At 36.0% G+C, this 17,496-nt stretch overlaps 1 protein-coding gene across 1 annotated transcript; it reads right to left on the bottom strand.

The window, feature by feature from the left end:
- Nucleotides 1-2,569: 2,569 nt before the first annotated feature.
- On the bottom strand, nt 2,570-3,680 carry LOC111159705. Its single transcript, XM_022522266.1, has 2 exons — nt 3,518-3,680; nt 2,570-3,297 (listed from the first exon to the last, which is right to left on the bottom strand). The coding sequence occupies exons 1-2, from the start codon at nt 3,678-3,680 to the stop codon at nt 2,570-2,572; spliced, it is 891 nt and encodes a 296-aa protein (XP_022377974.1).
- Nucleotides 3,681-17,496: the final 13,816 nt, after the last annotated feature.

Genomic DNA, 17,496 nt, shown 5'->3' with positions numbered 1-17,496 from the left:
GCAAATGATACCATTACATACTCAGCTATTCAAGCCAAAACCTTGGAGTCATTTTTGATTCCCCCTTTCCTGGGCCTCCCAGCCCAATCTAGCACTGACTAGTTGACTCAGACCTGAAAAGATATCTTATTTTTACCCTAGTCCAACCTATCAACATACCTTCCCTGAAAAATTCCAATTGTCTTCTAAAAGGTCCTTCAATTTACATTCTGGCCTCCTTATGTTCCAAAAGGCAAAGTTTGAAAACATAAATTCAGAAAATGTCACTCTATTGCTTAAAATCTTTCAATGACAGGTGACTGGGTGGATCAGTCAATTAAGTGTCTACCTTCAGCTCAAGTCATGATCCTAGGGTCCTGGGATGGAGCCACACATCCAGCTCCCTGCTTCTCCCTCTCCTCTCTACTGGTGCTCTCACTCTCTCTCTCTCTCTCTCTCAAATAAATAAATAAAATCTTAGATCCTGATTTCAATTCTTCTAAGTTGAAAGTGAGATTGTAGGAGCACATTGTAGTTCTATAGAATAGTACCTTTTTTTAAAGTACCTTTTATTTGTATAAATGTATGTACTTTTTAAACATACAATGTTTAAAATATAACATATAACAAATAATACATATAACATATAATGTATTATTTGTTATATGTTATATTTTGGGTGATTCTGGGTGATTCATCACCTTATATAACAGTGAATCATCAGTCTTCTATAACACCCAGCACTCACCACAACACATACCCTCCCCAGTGTCCATCAACCAGTTACCCCATCCCACCCCACTCCCCAGCAGCCCTCAGTTTATTTCCTAAGATTAAGAGTCTTTTATGGTTTGTCTCCCTCTCTGGTTTCATCTTGTTTCATTTTTCCCTCCCTTCCCCTATGATCCTCTGCCTTGTTTCTTAAATTCCACACATCAGAGAGATCATACGATAATTGTCTTTCTCTGATTGACTTATCTTGCTTAGCATAATACCTCTAGTTTCATCCACGTCATTGCTAATGGCAAGATATATATCTGGATTTATATATATATATACACCACATCTTCTTAATCCACTGGGTTTTTTTTTTTTACACATTTAGTTCTACTATAACAAAGCAACTTATACAAATGTTTAAAACTGAACATCATCTTTCCTTTCCAGTGAAACAAAAAGAAAATTTAAAAATAAACAGGAACAAAATTACAATAGAGAATGTAAATTCCAAATATGATTCTATAGGTTCTGCTGATTCTTCCATTAAGGGGCAGGGCTCAAGTCATCATTAGGACAGAGTTTAAAAGTGTCACCTTAAACTGTAAGGATGTCTGTTAAACATCCCAGTTAAACATGCCAAAGGAAAAACCATGTTCTCAAAATCGCTACTTAACCCACCCAAACATGTCAAAATCACTCTTTGTTGACCTACTATAACCCCACTTTTAAAAGTTTTTTGGGGGGGCGCCTGGGTGGCTCAGTGGGTTAAAGCCTCTGCCTTCGGCTCAGGTCATGACCTCAGGATCCTGGGGTCGAGTCCCACATAGGGCTCTCTGCTCTGCCGGGAGCCTGCTTCCCTTCCTCTCTCTCTGCCTGCCTCTCTGCCTGCTTGTGATCTCTTTCTGTCAAATAAATAAATAAAATCTTTGATAAAATAAAATAAATCTTTTCTTCTTTTTTTAAAATAAGAGAAAGTAGGTAGGTACATGTTGGTAAATGTTAACTGTCCATATTCACATAGAGACACAGTATAATCTCTGAGCCCAATACATAGGAAGGAGGAACAAAAAAACTAAAATTCTATGTACTACTACTCAGAGGCCTAGCACCCTCCAGCTTCCAGAAAAGCTAAGGGAGCAGAAAATTTTTCTTTTTTTTCCCAGAATATGGTAGTGTTGATTCCATAAATCTTTTGTTGAGACAGGAAGGGATAAAAATGAATTAGAACAGAAGGAGGGAGAAATTCTTTTCCCACTCTATTCTGCTCAAGATATTTCCCTCTCCAATAAGTTGAGAACCATGGCATAAAGGGAGAGAAAGGGGAGGGCTGGTGTGGCTGGGTGATGGACATTGGGAAGGGTATGTGCTATAGTGAGGGCTGTGAATTGTGTATGACTGATGATTCACAGACCTATACCCCTGAAGCAAATAACACATTCTATGTTAATACAAAAAATAAAAGCAGGGAAAAAACGTAGACATTTTACCAAAGAAAACATAACAACTAATAAACACATGAAAATGAAAAATTTAAAAAAAAAGAATAGTTCTTAAAATTTCACCATAGACAGGATATCAAACTGCTAGGGTAAAATGCCCTCACATTCCTGCCTTTGAAATACCCTGAAACCTATTCCAATTTTTCCTTTGGGAAATGAGTTGATTACCCAGATGAGAAGAAAGCAGGCTTGTCCCATCTCCGAGTTTATTTTTCTAAGATAAGAATGTTCTGGGAATGTGAAAGTAGGATCCAGAATGTCTGTTTTTTGGTATCAGACTGCTGCAGGCCTCCTCTGCCATCATCCCATGTTTTGTCATCACTGCTGATCATCAAGGCTACTGTCAGGATTTTACAGAGCCTCTGTATGTCTCAGGTCGATTTCTGTCCCATGACTATGTATGTGTTAATGGTATACAGGAAAAACATAATACAAAACATCATGATAACCACTGACAGTGTAGCCAGAAGTATGATGGACATCATCTTTTCCTGTGTCCCCAACAGCACGCATGCATAAGGTCCATGACACATGTGGGTACTGCACTGAATGGGTTTTTTAATCAGTGGTAGGTGATAGTGAATGAGAATGACCAAGAAGATCACCTGTACAGACCACTGAATGAGAAAGTAGACAAGATACATTATCAGGAGGGGCTTCTCCCGGGATAAGTCAAAAATCTCATCTTCCTTTGTGTCTACGTGGTCTGCGTTTCTCTCAGAGCCATGGGGTTCCTTTTCCAAAGATGCCTTCTTAAATATCTTGGTTTGCTTATGCACGGTCTGAGAGACAAAAAACTCCATCACAAAAAAAATGGAGGAAAAGGCAAAGCCAACCACATACCAAACTCCTAATATAGGCCTCGTGAAGTGATTCTCATAGCATTCTGCCAGACAGGTTTTGGAGATATTTCCATGGCACTGGAAGTCTACATCCAGGTGAAGCCAGGTGTTTTGCACTACATACACAACTGAAATATAAAAAAAAGTAATGCTGAACCACAGTGCTCGACCTATGTAGAAGTTGGTGGGGTCTTTGCTCATCTTCAGGATGATAGGTGCCATACCCCAAAATTTAGTACTCTCGGCCATCTTGGAATCTAAGAAGACAAAAGCAAAGTCGCATCAGGGGAAAGGAAAGGCTGTGTTTTAGGTATTTTGTACAATCTCTGCTGTTCTCTTATTAGGTACTCTCTGTGAAGGTACTCAGTGGTCTTAGGTGGGAGGACAACTCCAAAGAAAGAGTATTCAAAATAAATATACCCACTTAATAATATTTCCTGTTCTTTCATTTGCTAACTTCTTCTCATTTTTCCTTACCAATCTCTCTTCCCAACCCCATTGCATTTCCCAACCTCTTCCCACAGTTTATTAAATCCTCTGTATAGTTATCCTGTTTGCTCTCATCATAAACTCTGTGGCATTTACTTCTTTTTATAATCTGTGTACCAACCTGTGTCAACAGTACAGTTTCAACTGTCATAGAACTCCCACAGTTATCTGCATGTAAGTGCTTAAAGGTAAGTCTTCATCATTTCTCCCTGAGATGTAATTATCTGCTGGATTACCTGAACTCACCAGTATCATTTTAGGCTCTTCCTGAGGCCAACTTTCCTAAGCCCATTACTAATTTCAAAATATGTTTCTGATGAACCAGGCAAGAGGCATGGATTGCCTTTTATGGGAGAGCAGCTTAAAATTCTTACTTGCATTATATTCTGCTGCTCATTTGAACTTTTTATTGATTCACAGATATTTGGAGCATCAGACACAATTCTGAGTATAGAAAAATGAATGAGGTAATTCTTGCCTTTGATTACTGATCTAATTTGCATTTCATTGGTGATTAATGATATTGAATATATACATCAATACTAAAAATAAAAAAAAAATCTGATGGCGTGAAGAGTGCATTCTTCCAATAAGTTTATTGGGACCTGTGGTTTCTGTAATTCTCTATCCCTCCTATGAAAACATTTTCAGAACAAATTATTACGATACTCAAACAGTCCACACTTGCTCCAGCCTTCCCTACCAAGATGACTGAGATTTTGGGGGAACTGCATCATTGCTCAATTTCTTCCTTTAGTCCATCTTGTTTTTCACACCCCTGACACTTGGCTTCCTCTCAGAGACATTAATCCTTAACAAATATTTTGCACCCTCAATTCTGTCTCAATGTCTGCTTCTGGAAAAGTCAATCAACAACACTCCTTTTCAGATTCTGGGAGCCCAAGAGACAAGCCAGATAGTAGAGCTTTTCTTCATCCGTGGGGTCACAGTTACTGGAAAGCCAAGCATTCTATAGAAAACATAATACTTAATCCTTACCCTGGGACTTTCTGAAAAAACTATCATGGAGAAGTGACAGACTTGCATCAGTTTTCTTTATGGGGATTATTACAGAGCCTGATCTGTTCTGTGAAGACCTGCTGGGTTGTCAGGAGAAGGGAATGTGCTGAAATTAAAAGTGGAGGGAGACTCTGGGAAACAAACTGAGGGTTACAGAAGGGAGAGGGATGAGGTAACTGGGTAATGGGTATTAAAGAGATCATGTGTTGTGATGAGCACTGGGTGTCATACACAATTAATGAACTGTTGAACACTACATCAAAATAATGGTGTACTATATGTTGGCTAACTAAACATAATAATAATAACAACAACAAAAGTGGAGAGGGGATGGGATGCATTTAGACTGAAATATTCCCAGCACCCCCTCCTAACTTCTTAGGTTACTTTAAATTATTTTTCTCATTTCTTAGGTAGATTTTTAGTATACCTTGAATTAATTTTTAAAGCATAATGTGTACAGAAAGCACACACCATTATCAAATGGTAGATAGAACTTTCAATGTAATGTTAACATCAAATACACAAGTACACAAGTCCCATTGTTCAATTCTATGAATTTCACAGAATGAATACACTCAAGTAATTATCATTCAGATCAAGAAGAGGCCAGTACAAACATCCCAGAAGCCCCATTTGTACATTCATTCAGGAACCATTCTCCATTGGGAACCAACATCTGAATATCTAACAATATATTTTGCTTGCTCTAGAAATGCATGTAAATGAATCATGAAGTATGTAATCTTTGATACCTGGATTTTTTGTTTTATATATTGTTTTGTGGATCCACCTATAGTATCATTGATTGTAGTTGTGGTTCTTTCCTTCTCTTTGCTGTAGAGTATTCCTCTATCTGAATATGTCATGTTTTATTGATTTATTTTAGTGTTGGTGATTTTCAAGTTGGGGCTTTTATAAGTGGTGCCATTATGATGATTTTGTACATATATTTTGATATATTAGTCATACTCCCCCAACATGAGAGATCTGTTTCCTTTGTATATGCCCCAACACTTGGCAGTGTCAGGTGTTTTTCATTTTAGCTGCTATGGTTAGGTCCATAGTTGTATTGCATATGGATTTAATTTGCATTTCCCTCAATGATGCTCATTGGCTATTTGAGTAGTCTTTTGTGAAGTGCTTGTCCAAGTCTTTTGTCCATTGTTCTCTCATAAGTTATGTGTCTTTTCTTTCTTGAATTAGAGGAGTCCTTTTTGTGTTCTGGATACGAGTCCTTTATAGATATGTGAATTATAAGTATCTTTTCCCACTCTGAAGGATGCCTTTCCATTCTCTTAATAGAATCATTCAATGGACAGATTGTGGAAATTTATGTTTATTTCTTTTCAAGTTAGTGGTGGGCATGTCCTATTTAAGAAACAACTTACTCCAATATCATGAAAATGCTCTCTTTTTTTACTGAAAACTTTGTTTTACTTTTAAAAAAAAGTACCTGTACTAAGGCAAAATACAGTAAAATTCTTCCCTTTCTAGTGGATAGTTCTGCAAGTGTTTATAAAAGCTTATAGTTGTATAACCCCCACCAAAATCAAGATACAGAACTGTTTCACCACAACAAAAATGGCCCTTGGTAATTAACTTCTCTTCTGCCATGCCTTCTGTTTCCTGTCTCTATGGTTTTATCTTTCCCAGAATGTCATGGAAGTAGATTCATACAAAATACAACCTTGTGAGTCTTACTTCTTTTCATGTGGCATGATACATTTGTGATTCATCCATATATATTAGCATGTGTAATTAGTTGTTCCTTTTTGTTGCTGCATAGTATTTCATTGTATGGTTGTACTATGGCTTGTTTATTCATTAGTCATTTGAAAGATATTTGGGTTCTTTCCATTGGGGATAGTTACATGTAAAGCCACTATAAACAGTCATGCACAGGCTTTTGTGTGAATAGTAAATTTTCTTTTCATTTGAGTAAATATCTAGAAGTGAGATCTTTAGGTCGTATGGTTTGTTTATGTTTATAAGAAACTGTCAAATTGTTTTTCAAATGGTGGTGCCATTTTGCCTCTGATTTCTAGTTGCTCTTCATTCTTGTCAACATGTGACATTGTCAAGTTTTTTTTTTTTAATTTTAGCCACTCTTATCAGTGTGTATTAATACCTCACCATGGTTTGCATTTCTCTGACTAATGATGTCAAATCTGTCTTCATGTGTTCATTTTCCATCTGTAAATTTGTATCTTCTTTGGGCAAGTGGCTATCCAAATCTTTTTGTCCCTTTTTAATTTTTTTTAATTGAGTTATCAGAGCTCTTTATGTATCTTGGATACAAGTTTATTATTGGATATATGATGTGCAATTATTTTCTAGAAATCATTGTTTTTCAATCTTTAACAGTGTCTTCTGAAGAACTAAAGTTTTTAATTTTTATGAGATCCAACTTAGCACTTTGTACTATTTTTTTTAAAGACTTTATTTATTTGAGAAAGGGAGAGAGAGAGAGCATGAGCAGGGTGGAGGGGCAGAGGGAGAGAGACAAGCAGACTCCCTGCTGAGCAGGGAGCCCAATGAGGGACTCCAGCAGGACCCCGAGATTATTACCTGATCCAAAGGCAGATGCTTAACTGACAGAGCTACCCAGGCATCCCAGCAGACTGTTTTGTTGTCATGTCGAAGAACTCCTTGTATGGTCAAGGTAACAATGATTTTTGTCTAATTTCCTTCTTGCCAATGTTAGTGGTGAAAAGTCTGCTGTCAATATGATTCTATTTCCTTTGAGTGTCATCTATTTTCCTGCTATGAAGGCTAAGTGAGGATTTATGTTTTTGCTAAATTCTGGACATTTCTCATCTGTTGTCATTATGACTGTAACTGCTTATCTTCTGTTCTCTCATTTAGTATTTTTATAAATTCTATTAGATGGATATCTCTCATGTTTATTTTTATATTCTTCATCATTGTTATCTCCCTATCTACTGTACTTGGGGAGAATTATCTATTTATGTCTCCCAGGTCAAGAATATTTTTTCTAAGGTGTTCGTTTTGCCCTCCAAGTACTATTTTGAGGGGTTTTCCGTTTCAACAAGGAAAAAATTTATTTGGTCTATGGTTTTTTAAATTAATTAAATATCCTTTAATGTCTCTTTGAATATCTTACTTTTAGTTATTTTATATATCTTGTATACCTTCTTGAAGTGTTTCCTTGGTATAAAGTGTTTAATTTGCTGTGTTTATTGTCTCTCTCTCATAATATTTATTTTCTTCAGAAGTTTTGTCTTTCATGATGCTGCAATAATTTTTCATGTTAAAGTCTTTTAGATACCCCAGAGTTACTATCTGTGAACCTGACTTTAGGATATGAATGTGATTATCCTGCCACTTGCCCTTGGATTTCTCCTTGTGCTAAATTTGAAGCATTCTTGGAACTACCACTCATATGTTGCAGTAGTAATATATATGGTATTAAGTATACATTTTGGGTATTGATTTCCTTATTTAATTTTATTCTTTAGGTTATCTGTCCCCAAGAATTGTATATCAATCTAGGTCTATTGAGTTTCCACTTAATTTGAGCACCATTATAGATTTTTAAAAAATAATTTCCTTGTCATTCTGAAAGTCTTGATGCAAAAGGGAAGATTCTACAGTGTCTATTTAGTTCCCCATCTTCAAATAGAGGTCAGCAGCATTTTTCTGCTATTGAAAATAATACAGAAACTTCTCAGTGAAAAACAAGGAGATAATCCTTGCATTTTGGCATGAATATTTTATATCCTAATTCCCTCATGGTCAATCACTGCCTTATTCTGGGGATTTGTGTCAATAACAATAACAGTAAGCTATTGTTTCTTTGTGTTCTCATCTCAAACCACTTATCCCTTTATCTTACCATATATTTTAAGATAGTCTCTGGTATATTTATTTCTTTACAATTGCAAGTTTCAAAGACCTTGAAGACTGTTTCAATTATAGATGTTTGGTGAAGTTCCTCAATAGACTAAGAAGAAGAAACAAGAACCCTGTTTATGGCTTTTTTTTTTCATTTTTCTCAGGAGATAGAGAAAATTTATAGAAAATTATTAAATATAGGGCTAAGTGACAAACTTAATAGATCTCTTTCTATAGTAGGCTGACTCCAGGAAATATTCTTTCGATGTTATGTCAATGGGATTGTTTTCTTAATTTTGTTTTTAGACTTTTTCAATATTAATGTATAGAAACAACAGATTTTTAAAAACATTTTTATTTAAATTCTAACTAGTTAACATACAGTGTAATATTAGTTTTGGGTGTACAATATAGTGACTCAACGTGTCCGAACACCACCTGGTGTCCATTCACAGCAAGTGCCCTCCTTAATTTCCATCACCTATTACCCGATCCTCCCCTCCCCTCTGGTAACTGTCAGTTTGTTCTCTATAGTTAAGAATCTATTTCTTGGTTTGCCTCTCTCTCTCTTTTTCTCCCCTTTTCTCATTTGTTTTGTTTCTTAAATTCCACATGTCGCTAGAATCATATGTTATTTGTCTCTCTCTGACTGACTTAACTATCTCAGCATAATATTCTCTAGCTCCACCCATGTTATTGCAAATGGCAGGATTTTATTTTTTTATGGCTGAGTAATATTCTATTCTATATATACCACAAGTTCTTTATCCATTCATCAGTCAGTGGACATTTAGGCTGTTAGTGTAGATAATGCTGCTATAAACATCGGGATGCATGTATCCCTTCAAATCAATATTTTTATATCCTTTGAGTAAATACATAGTAGTGCAATTGCTGGATCATAGGGTAGCTCTATTTTCAACTTTTTTGAGGAAACTCCATACTGTTTTCCAAAGTGACTGCACCAGTTTGCATTCTTACCAACACTGCAAGAGGGTTCCCCTTTCTCCACGTCCTTGCCAACACCTGTTGTTTCTTGTGTTCCTTATTTTAGCAATTCTGACAAGTGTGAGGTATCTCATTGTAATTTTGATTTGTGTTTCCCTGATAATCAGTAATGTTAAGTATCTGTTCAGGTATCTGTTGGCCATCTGTATGTCTAATTTTTAGTGTGCTGATTTTGTATCCAGCAACATTGTAAATTTGTTTCTTAGCTCAAATTGAGATTTTTTTTCCCCTGTGTATTATGATTTTCTATATATAAAATCATGTTATCTGAAAATAGAGATAGTTTTACTTTTTCATTTCTGAATTAGATGCCTTTATTTCTTTTTTTATTGAATAATTGCTCTGGCTAGAAATTCCAGCAAAATGTTGACTAAAAGTTGTGAATGCAGACATCTTTGGCTTGTTTCTGATTTTATGGGGAAATCTTTCATTCTTTCACCACTGAGTATAATGTTAGCTGTGGCATTTTTATAAATACACACTGTCAGGTGAGGACATTATCTTCTATTCATATTTGATTGTTTTTTTCATGAAAGTGTGGCAAATCTTATTAAATTCTTTTTCTGCATTTGTTGACACAATCATAGATGTAATATATCAATGGAATACATCATATAGTGTTGTGATGTATTACATTAATTTACTTTTTTGTTTTGAACCACACTTATATTCCTGGAATAAATACCACTTGGCCATAATGTATAATACTTTTAATATGCTATTAGATTCAATCTGCTAGTATTTTACAAAAGTTTTTTGCATTTATATTCATAAAAGTCTTATAAGTTAGTCTGCAGATCGTGTTAATTCTTCTTTAAGTGTTTGATAGGCTTCACCAGTGATGTCATCTGGTCTTGGCTGTTTATTTACTGAAAAGTTTTGGTTATTGATTAAATCTCTTATTTTTTATAAATCTATTCAGATTTTCTATTTATTTTTTAGTCAGTTTTGTTAGTTTGTGTGTTTCTAGGATTTTGTCTATTTTCATTTGGGCTATATAATTTGGTACAGTACAGTTGTTCATAGCATTCTATTTTAATTAGTTTTATTCCTATTAGGTCTTAGTGATAATATTCCTACTTTCATTTCTAATTTTAGTAATTTGAGTCTTCTTTCTTTTCTTTAGTCTAGCTAAACCTTTGTTAATTTTGTTGATATTCTCAAGGAACCAAATTTTTGATCTATTAACTTTATCTATTGTTTTTCTTTTTAAAAGCCATTTTATTGAGGTATAACTGACATACAAAAAGTTGTACATTTACTGTATACAACTTAATGATTTTGGAAATAAGTCCATATCCATAAAAGCACTGTACCATATACCCATAAAATCACTATAATTTGTGCTGTAAATATAACCATTCCCTCCAAAAGTTTTACTTGGTCCTCTTTATTATTATTCTTATTTTCTTGTGATAAGAACACTTAACATTTACCCTCAGCAAACTTTTAAGTATATAACATAATATCATTTACTATAGAATTTCCTTTATTTAGACTGAATAATATTCCACTCTATGAATATACCACATTTTCTTTATCCATTCATCTGTCAATGGATATTTAGGTTGCTTCATTTCTTTTGGGTGGATTTCCAGAAGTGAGATAATAGATCATATGGTAATTCTATTCTCAATTTTTTGAGAAAACTTTATATTGTTTTCCACAGTGGCTGCACCAATTTATATTCCCACCAACAGTGCACAAGTGTTCCCTTTCCTCCATATCAACACTTTTTATCTTTTGTTTTTTGGTAATAGCCATTCTAACAGGTGTGAATTGATCATTGTGGTTTTCTCATTTGCATTTTTCTGATGATAAGTAATGTTGAGAAACTTTTGATTTATCTCTCAGCCACTTTTATGTCTTCTTTGGAAAAACGTCTATTCAGTTCTTTTGTCTATTTTAAATCTCTTGAGTTGTAGGACTTCCTTATATATTTTGGATATAACTTTTTATCAGATATATGCCTTGCAAATGTTTTCTCCCACTCTGTAGCTTGCTTTTTCATTTTGTGCAGAAGCTTTTTAGTTTGATATAACTCCACTTGTCCATTTTTGCTTTTGTTGTCTGTTTTTGGTCATATTGCCAAGGCCAAAGTCAGGAAGAGTTTTTCCTCTACTTTCTTCCAGGAGTTTTTATGGTTTGGCCTTATGTTTAAAATCTTTAATTCATTTTGAGTTAATTTTTAAAAAAAGATTTTATTTATTTATTTATTTGACAGAGCTTGGGCAGGAGAGGAGGGGCAGAGGGAGATGGAGAGGTAGGTTCCCCACTGAGCAGGGAGCCCAATATGGGGCTCCATCCCAGGACCTTGAACTCATGACCTGAGCCAAGGCAGACACTTAACTGACTGAGCCACTCAGGTGCCCCCATTTTGAGTAAATTTTTGAGAGTGGTGTAATATAAGGGTCCAATCTCATTCTTTTGCATGTGGTTGTCTAGTTTTCCTAACACCGTTAGTTGAAGAGACTATCCTTTTTCCGTATGTATTCTTGGCATCCTTGTCAAAGATCAGTTGACTGTAAATGTGTTGATTTATTTCTGTGCTCTTTATTCTGTTCTACTGCTCTATTTTTATGCCGGTGTCATACCATTTTGATTATTGTATATTTAACATATTTTGAAACCAGGAAGAATGATGCCTTCAGCTTTGTTCTTCTTTTTCAAGATTGGTTGGCTATTTGGAGTATTTTTGGTTCCAAATGAGCTTTAGGATTTTGTTGACATTTCTACCAAAATTCCATTGGAATTTTGATAGCGGTTACTTTGACTCTGTAGATAACTTTAGGTAGTATGGACGTTTTAATGGTGCTAGTTCTAATTCATGAACACAGAATATCTTTCCATATATTTGTACCTTTTTTTTTACATGAAACATTGTTTCTGCCTATTTTCATTTTTTATATTAAGATGTAAACATCCCATTATCCAAAATAGCGGTGAAAAAACAAAACAAAGCAAAAAACAAATTAAGCCTTTAAAGACAGCTGGTGAGTTTTAAAGTGTCCTTCCTGCATGATCCAAACACCAAATACTATAATTCAATAATTTGATAGTAAGAAGAACCGTACTGAACCAAACTGGTTAAGAAAGCCATAAAATATCAATATATAACAAACTCACAGAATGCTCCATTTTATGTGTTAACTATCTATTTATAAGAGAACTCTTCTTGTTTTAACCATCAGTTCAGAAAAATCTTTCTAAACCGAACCACTTCAATTTCTTGGCTCAGTAAAAAAGTACAAAATGCCAAACATAAATCAAATTTATTTTGCTGATTTAGGATCATGTGGTATATCCTGGGGTAGCTCTCAGAATACACATAATTTCTATGCAGTTTTGTTAGAGGCAGAAAAATGAAATAGAATATCCTGCTTTAAATAAGTCTCTGATATTACAAGCTTATTGTCTTCCTTTTGCCTCTCCTAAAAGGAGAATGCAGCAAAAAGTTTCTAGTTAAGCAAGATTTTTTTTAATAAGTAATATATTTTTTTATTTTTTAAAGTTTATTTTTTAAATTAACACATAATGCATTATTAGCCCCAGGGGTACAGGTCTGTGAATCATCAGGCTTACACACTTCATGGCACTCACCATAGCAATACCCTCCCCAATGTCCATAACCCAACCTCCCTCTCCAATACCCTCCACCCCCCGCAACCCTCAGTTTGTTTTGTGAGATTAAGAGTCTCTTATGGTTTGTCTCCCTCCTGATCCCAACTTGTTTCATTTTTTCCTTCCCTAAACCCAAACCCCCCACTTTGCCTCTCAAATTCCTCATATCAGGGAGATCATATGATAATTGTCTTTCTCTGATTGACTTATTTCACTCAGTTTAACCCTCTAGTTCCATCCAGGACGTTGCAAATGGCAAGACTTCATTTCTTTTGATGGCTGCATAGTATTCCAATGTATATATATACCACCTCTTCTTTATCCATTCATCTGTTGATGGACATCTGGGTTCTTTCCATAGTTTGGCTATTGTGGGCATTGCTGCTATACACATTCGGGTGCACGTGCCCCTTTGGATCACTACATTTGTAACTTTAGGGTAAATACCCAGTAGTGTGATTGCTGGGTTATAGGGAAGTTCTATTTTCAACTTTTGAGGAACCTCCATGCTGTTTTACAGAGTGGCTGTACCAGCTTGCATTCCCACCAACAGTGTAGGAGGGTTCCCCTTTCTCCGCATCCTCGCCAGCATCTGTCATTTCCTGACTTGTTAATTTTAGCCATTCTGACTGGTGTAAGGTGGTATCTCATTGTGGTTTTGATTTGTATTTCCATGATGCCAGTGATGTGGAGCACTTTTTCATGTGTCTGTTAGCCATCTGGATATCTTGTTTGCAGAAATGTCTGTTCATGTCCTCTGCCCATTTCTTGATTGGATTATTTGTTCTTCGGGTATTGAGTTTGATAAGTTCTTTATAGATTTTGGGTACTAGCTCTTTATGTGATACGTTGTTTGCAAATATCTTCTTCCATTCTGTCAGTTGTCTTTTGGTTTTGTTGACTGTTTCCTTTGCAGTGCAAAAGTTTTTGATCTTGATGAAGTCCCAATAGCTCATTTTAGCCCTTGTTTCCCTTGACTTTGGCGATGTTTCTAGGAAGAAGTTGCTGTGGCTGAGGTCAAAGAAGTTGCTGCCTGTGTTCTCCTCAAGGATTTTCCTGTATCACATTGAGGTCTTTCATCCATTTTGAGTCTATTTCTGAGTGTGATGTAAGGAAATGATCCAGTTTCATTTTTCTGCATGTGGCTGTCCAATTTTCCCAACACCATTTGTTGAAGAGACTGTCTTTTTTCCATTGGACATTCTTTCCTGCTTTGTCAAAGATTAGTTGACCATAGAGTTGAGGGTCTATTTCTGGGCTCTCTATTCTGTTCCATTGATTTATGTGTCTGTGTTTTTTTAAAATTAATTTCTTTTCAGAATAAGAGAATTCATTGTTTATGCACCACACCCAGTGCTCCATGCCATATGTGCCCTCCCCAACACCCACCACCTGGCTCCCCCAACCTCCCACCCCCTGCCCCTTCAAAACCCTCAGGTTGTTTTTCAGAGTCCATAGTCTCTCATGGTTCACCTCCCCTTCCAATTTCCCTCAGCTCCCTTCTCCTCTCCATCTCCCCTTGTCCTCCATGTTATTTGTTGGCTCCACAAATAAGTGAAACCATATGATAACTGACTCTCTCTGCTTGACTGATTTCACTCAGCATAATCTCTTCCAGTCCCATCCATGTTGCTACAAAAGTTGGGTATTCATCCTTTCTGATGGAGGCATAATACTCCATAGTGTATATGGACCACATCTTCCTTATCCATTCGTCCGTTGAAGGGCATCTTGGTTCTTTCCACAGTTTGGCGACCGTGGCCATTGCTGCTATGAACATTGGGGTACAGATGGCCCTTCTTTTCACTACATCTGTATCTTTGGGGTAAATACCCAGTAGTGCAATGGCAGGGTCCTAGGGAAGCTCTATTTTTAATTTCTTGAGGAATCTCCACAGTGTTCTCCAAAGTGGCTGCACCAACTTGCATTCCCACCAACAGTGGAAGAGGGTTCCCCTTTCTCCACATCCTCTCCAACACACGTTGTTTCCTGTCTTGCTAATTTTGGCCATTCTAAGTGGTGTAAGGTGGTATCTCAATGTGGTTTTCATTTGAATCTCCCTGATGGCTAGTGATGATGAACATTTTTTATGTGTTTTAGAATATTTAAAATTTTCTTCATTACAGTCATACTCCATCTCTTCATCAGGTTTACTCTTATTTTTGTATATATATAAGTTTTTCTTTCTTTAAAGTTTTGGGAGGTAGTTTCCTCTAAAAGACCAAAATACACCTAAAATCAAGTGGGTGGCTCTGTTCTATTCACCAGTCATTCATATATATATATTTTTTTTTAATTTTTTTAAACTTCTTTTTACCCCTTTTCTTCTCCCCCCAATTTGGAGTCTCTTCTGATTTGGTTAGTGTACATTTTTCTGGGGTCTTTTCCACACTTTTAGTATTTTATTCTCTCATTCAGATACTCTTATCTGGATAAAATGACAAGGTGGAAAACTCACCACAAAAAAAAAAAAAAAAAAAAAAAAAAAAAAAAAAAGAACAGCAGGCAGTACCAAAGGCTAGAGACCTAATCAATACAGACATTGGTAATATGTCAGATCTAGAGTTCAGAATGATGATTCTCAAGGTCCTAGCTGGACTCAAAAAAGGCATGGAAGATATTAGAGAAATGCTATCTGGAGAAATAAAAGCCCTTTTTGGAGAAATAAAAGAAATAAAATCTAACCAAGCTGGAATCAAAAAAGCTATTAATGAGGTGCAATCAAAAATGGAGGCTCTTAGTGCTAAGATAAATGAGACAGAAGAGAGAATTAATGATATGGGGGGGGCAAATGATGGAGAATAAGGAAGCTGAGCAAAAGAGAGACAAACAACTACTTGACCATAAAGGGAGAATTCGAGAGATAAGTGATACCATAAGATGAAATAATATTAGAATAATTAAGATTCCAGAAGAAGAATAAAGAGAGAGGGGAGGCAGAAGGTATATTGGAGAGAATTATTATAGAGAATTTCCCTAATATGGCAAAGGGAATAAGCATCAAAATCCAGAAGGCACAGAGAACCCCCCTCCCCCCAAATCAGTAAAAATAGGTCCACACCCTGTCATCTAAGAGTAAAACTTACAAGTCTTAGTGACAAAAAGAAAATCCTGAAAGCAGTCTGGGACAAGAAGTCTGTAACATACAGATTTTTTTAAATTAAAAAATTTAAATATTTTTAAAAATAAAAAAAAATCAGACTTATCCACAGAGACTTAGCATGCCAGAAAGAACTGGCATGATATATTCAGAGCACTAAATGAGAAAAACATGCCGCCAAGAATACATATCCAGCTAGGCTATCATTGAAAATAGAAGGAGAGAAAAAGCTTCTAGGACAAATAAAAGCTAAAAGATTTTTGTAAACACCAAATCAGCCCTACAGGAAATATTGAAAATGGTCCTCTAAGCAGAGAGAGAGCCTAAAAGAAGTCAACCAGAGAGGAACAGAGAAAATATACAGTAACAGTCACCTTACAGGCAATACAATGGCACTAAATTCATATCTGTCAATAGTTACCATGAGTGTAAAAGGGCTAAATGCCCCTGATACAGGGTATCAGAATGGATAAAAAAACAAAACCCGTCAGAATGCTGTCTACAGGGGCGCCTGGGTGGCTCAGTGGGTTAAGGCCTCTGCCTTCGGCTCGGGTCATGATCCCAGGGTCCTGGGATCGAGCCCCACGTCGGGTTCTCTGCTCAGCAGGGAGCCTGCTTCCCTTCCTCTCTCTCTCTGCCTGCCTCTCTGCCTACTTGTGATCTCTATCTGTCAAGTAAATAAATAAAATCTTTAAAAAAAAAAAAAAAGAATGCTGTCTACAAGAAACTCATTTTAGACCCAAAGACACCTCCATATTTAAAGTGAGGGGGTGGAAAACAATTTACCATGCTAATGGACATCAAAAGAAAGCTGAGGTGGCAACCCTTATATCAGATAAACTAGATTTTAAGCCAAAGACTATAATAAGAGATGAGGAAGGACACTATATCATACTCAAAGGGTCTGTACAACAAGAAGATCTAACAATTTTAAATATCTTTGGCCCTAACGTGGGAGCAGCCAACTATATAAACCAATTAATAACAAAATCAAAGAAACACATCTACAATAATACAATAATAGTAGGGGATTTTAACACTCCCCTCACTGAAATGGACAGATCATCCAAGCAAAAGATCAACAAGGAAATAAAGGCCTTAAATGACACATTGGACCAGATGGACATCACAGATATTTTCAGAACATTCCATCCCAAAACAAAAAAATACACATTCTTCTCTAGTGTACATGGAACATTCTCCAGAATAGATTACACCCTGGGCCACAAATTAGGTCTCAACCAGTATCAAAAGATTGGGATCATTCCCTGCATATTGTCAGACCACAATGCTCTGAATCTAGAACTCAGTCACAAGAGGAAAGTTGGAAAGAACCCAAATACATGGAGACTAAACAGCA

This window comes from Enhydra lutris, unplaced genomic scaffold (assembly GCF_002288905.1).
Source record: "Enhydra lutris kenyoni isolate GAN:26980312 unplaced genomic scaffold, ASM228890v2 scaffoldscaffold69, whole genome shotgun sequence".
Lineage (NCBI taxonomy): Eukaryota > Metazoa > Chordata > Mammalia > Carnivora > Mustelidae > Enhydra > Enhydra lutris.
Note: the sequence above shows the minus strand (reverse complement) of the source record. Positions and strands in the feature narration are given on the sequence as shown.

What these genes read in the sequence shown, in the direction of transcription:
- LOC111159705 (XM_022522266.1), bottom strand. Translation starts at nt 3,680, where the DNA reads ATGACAGTTGAAACTGTACTGTTGACACAGGTTGGTACACAGATTATA. An exon ending in GGGGTTGGGAAGAGAGATTG is followed by an intron (nt 3,298 to 3,517) that starts GTAAGGAAAAAT and finishes TTGTCTTCTTAG; the next exon opens with ATTCCAAGATGGCCGAGAGT.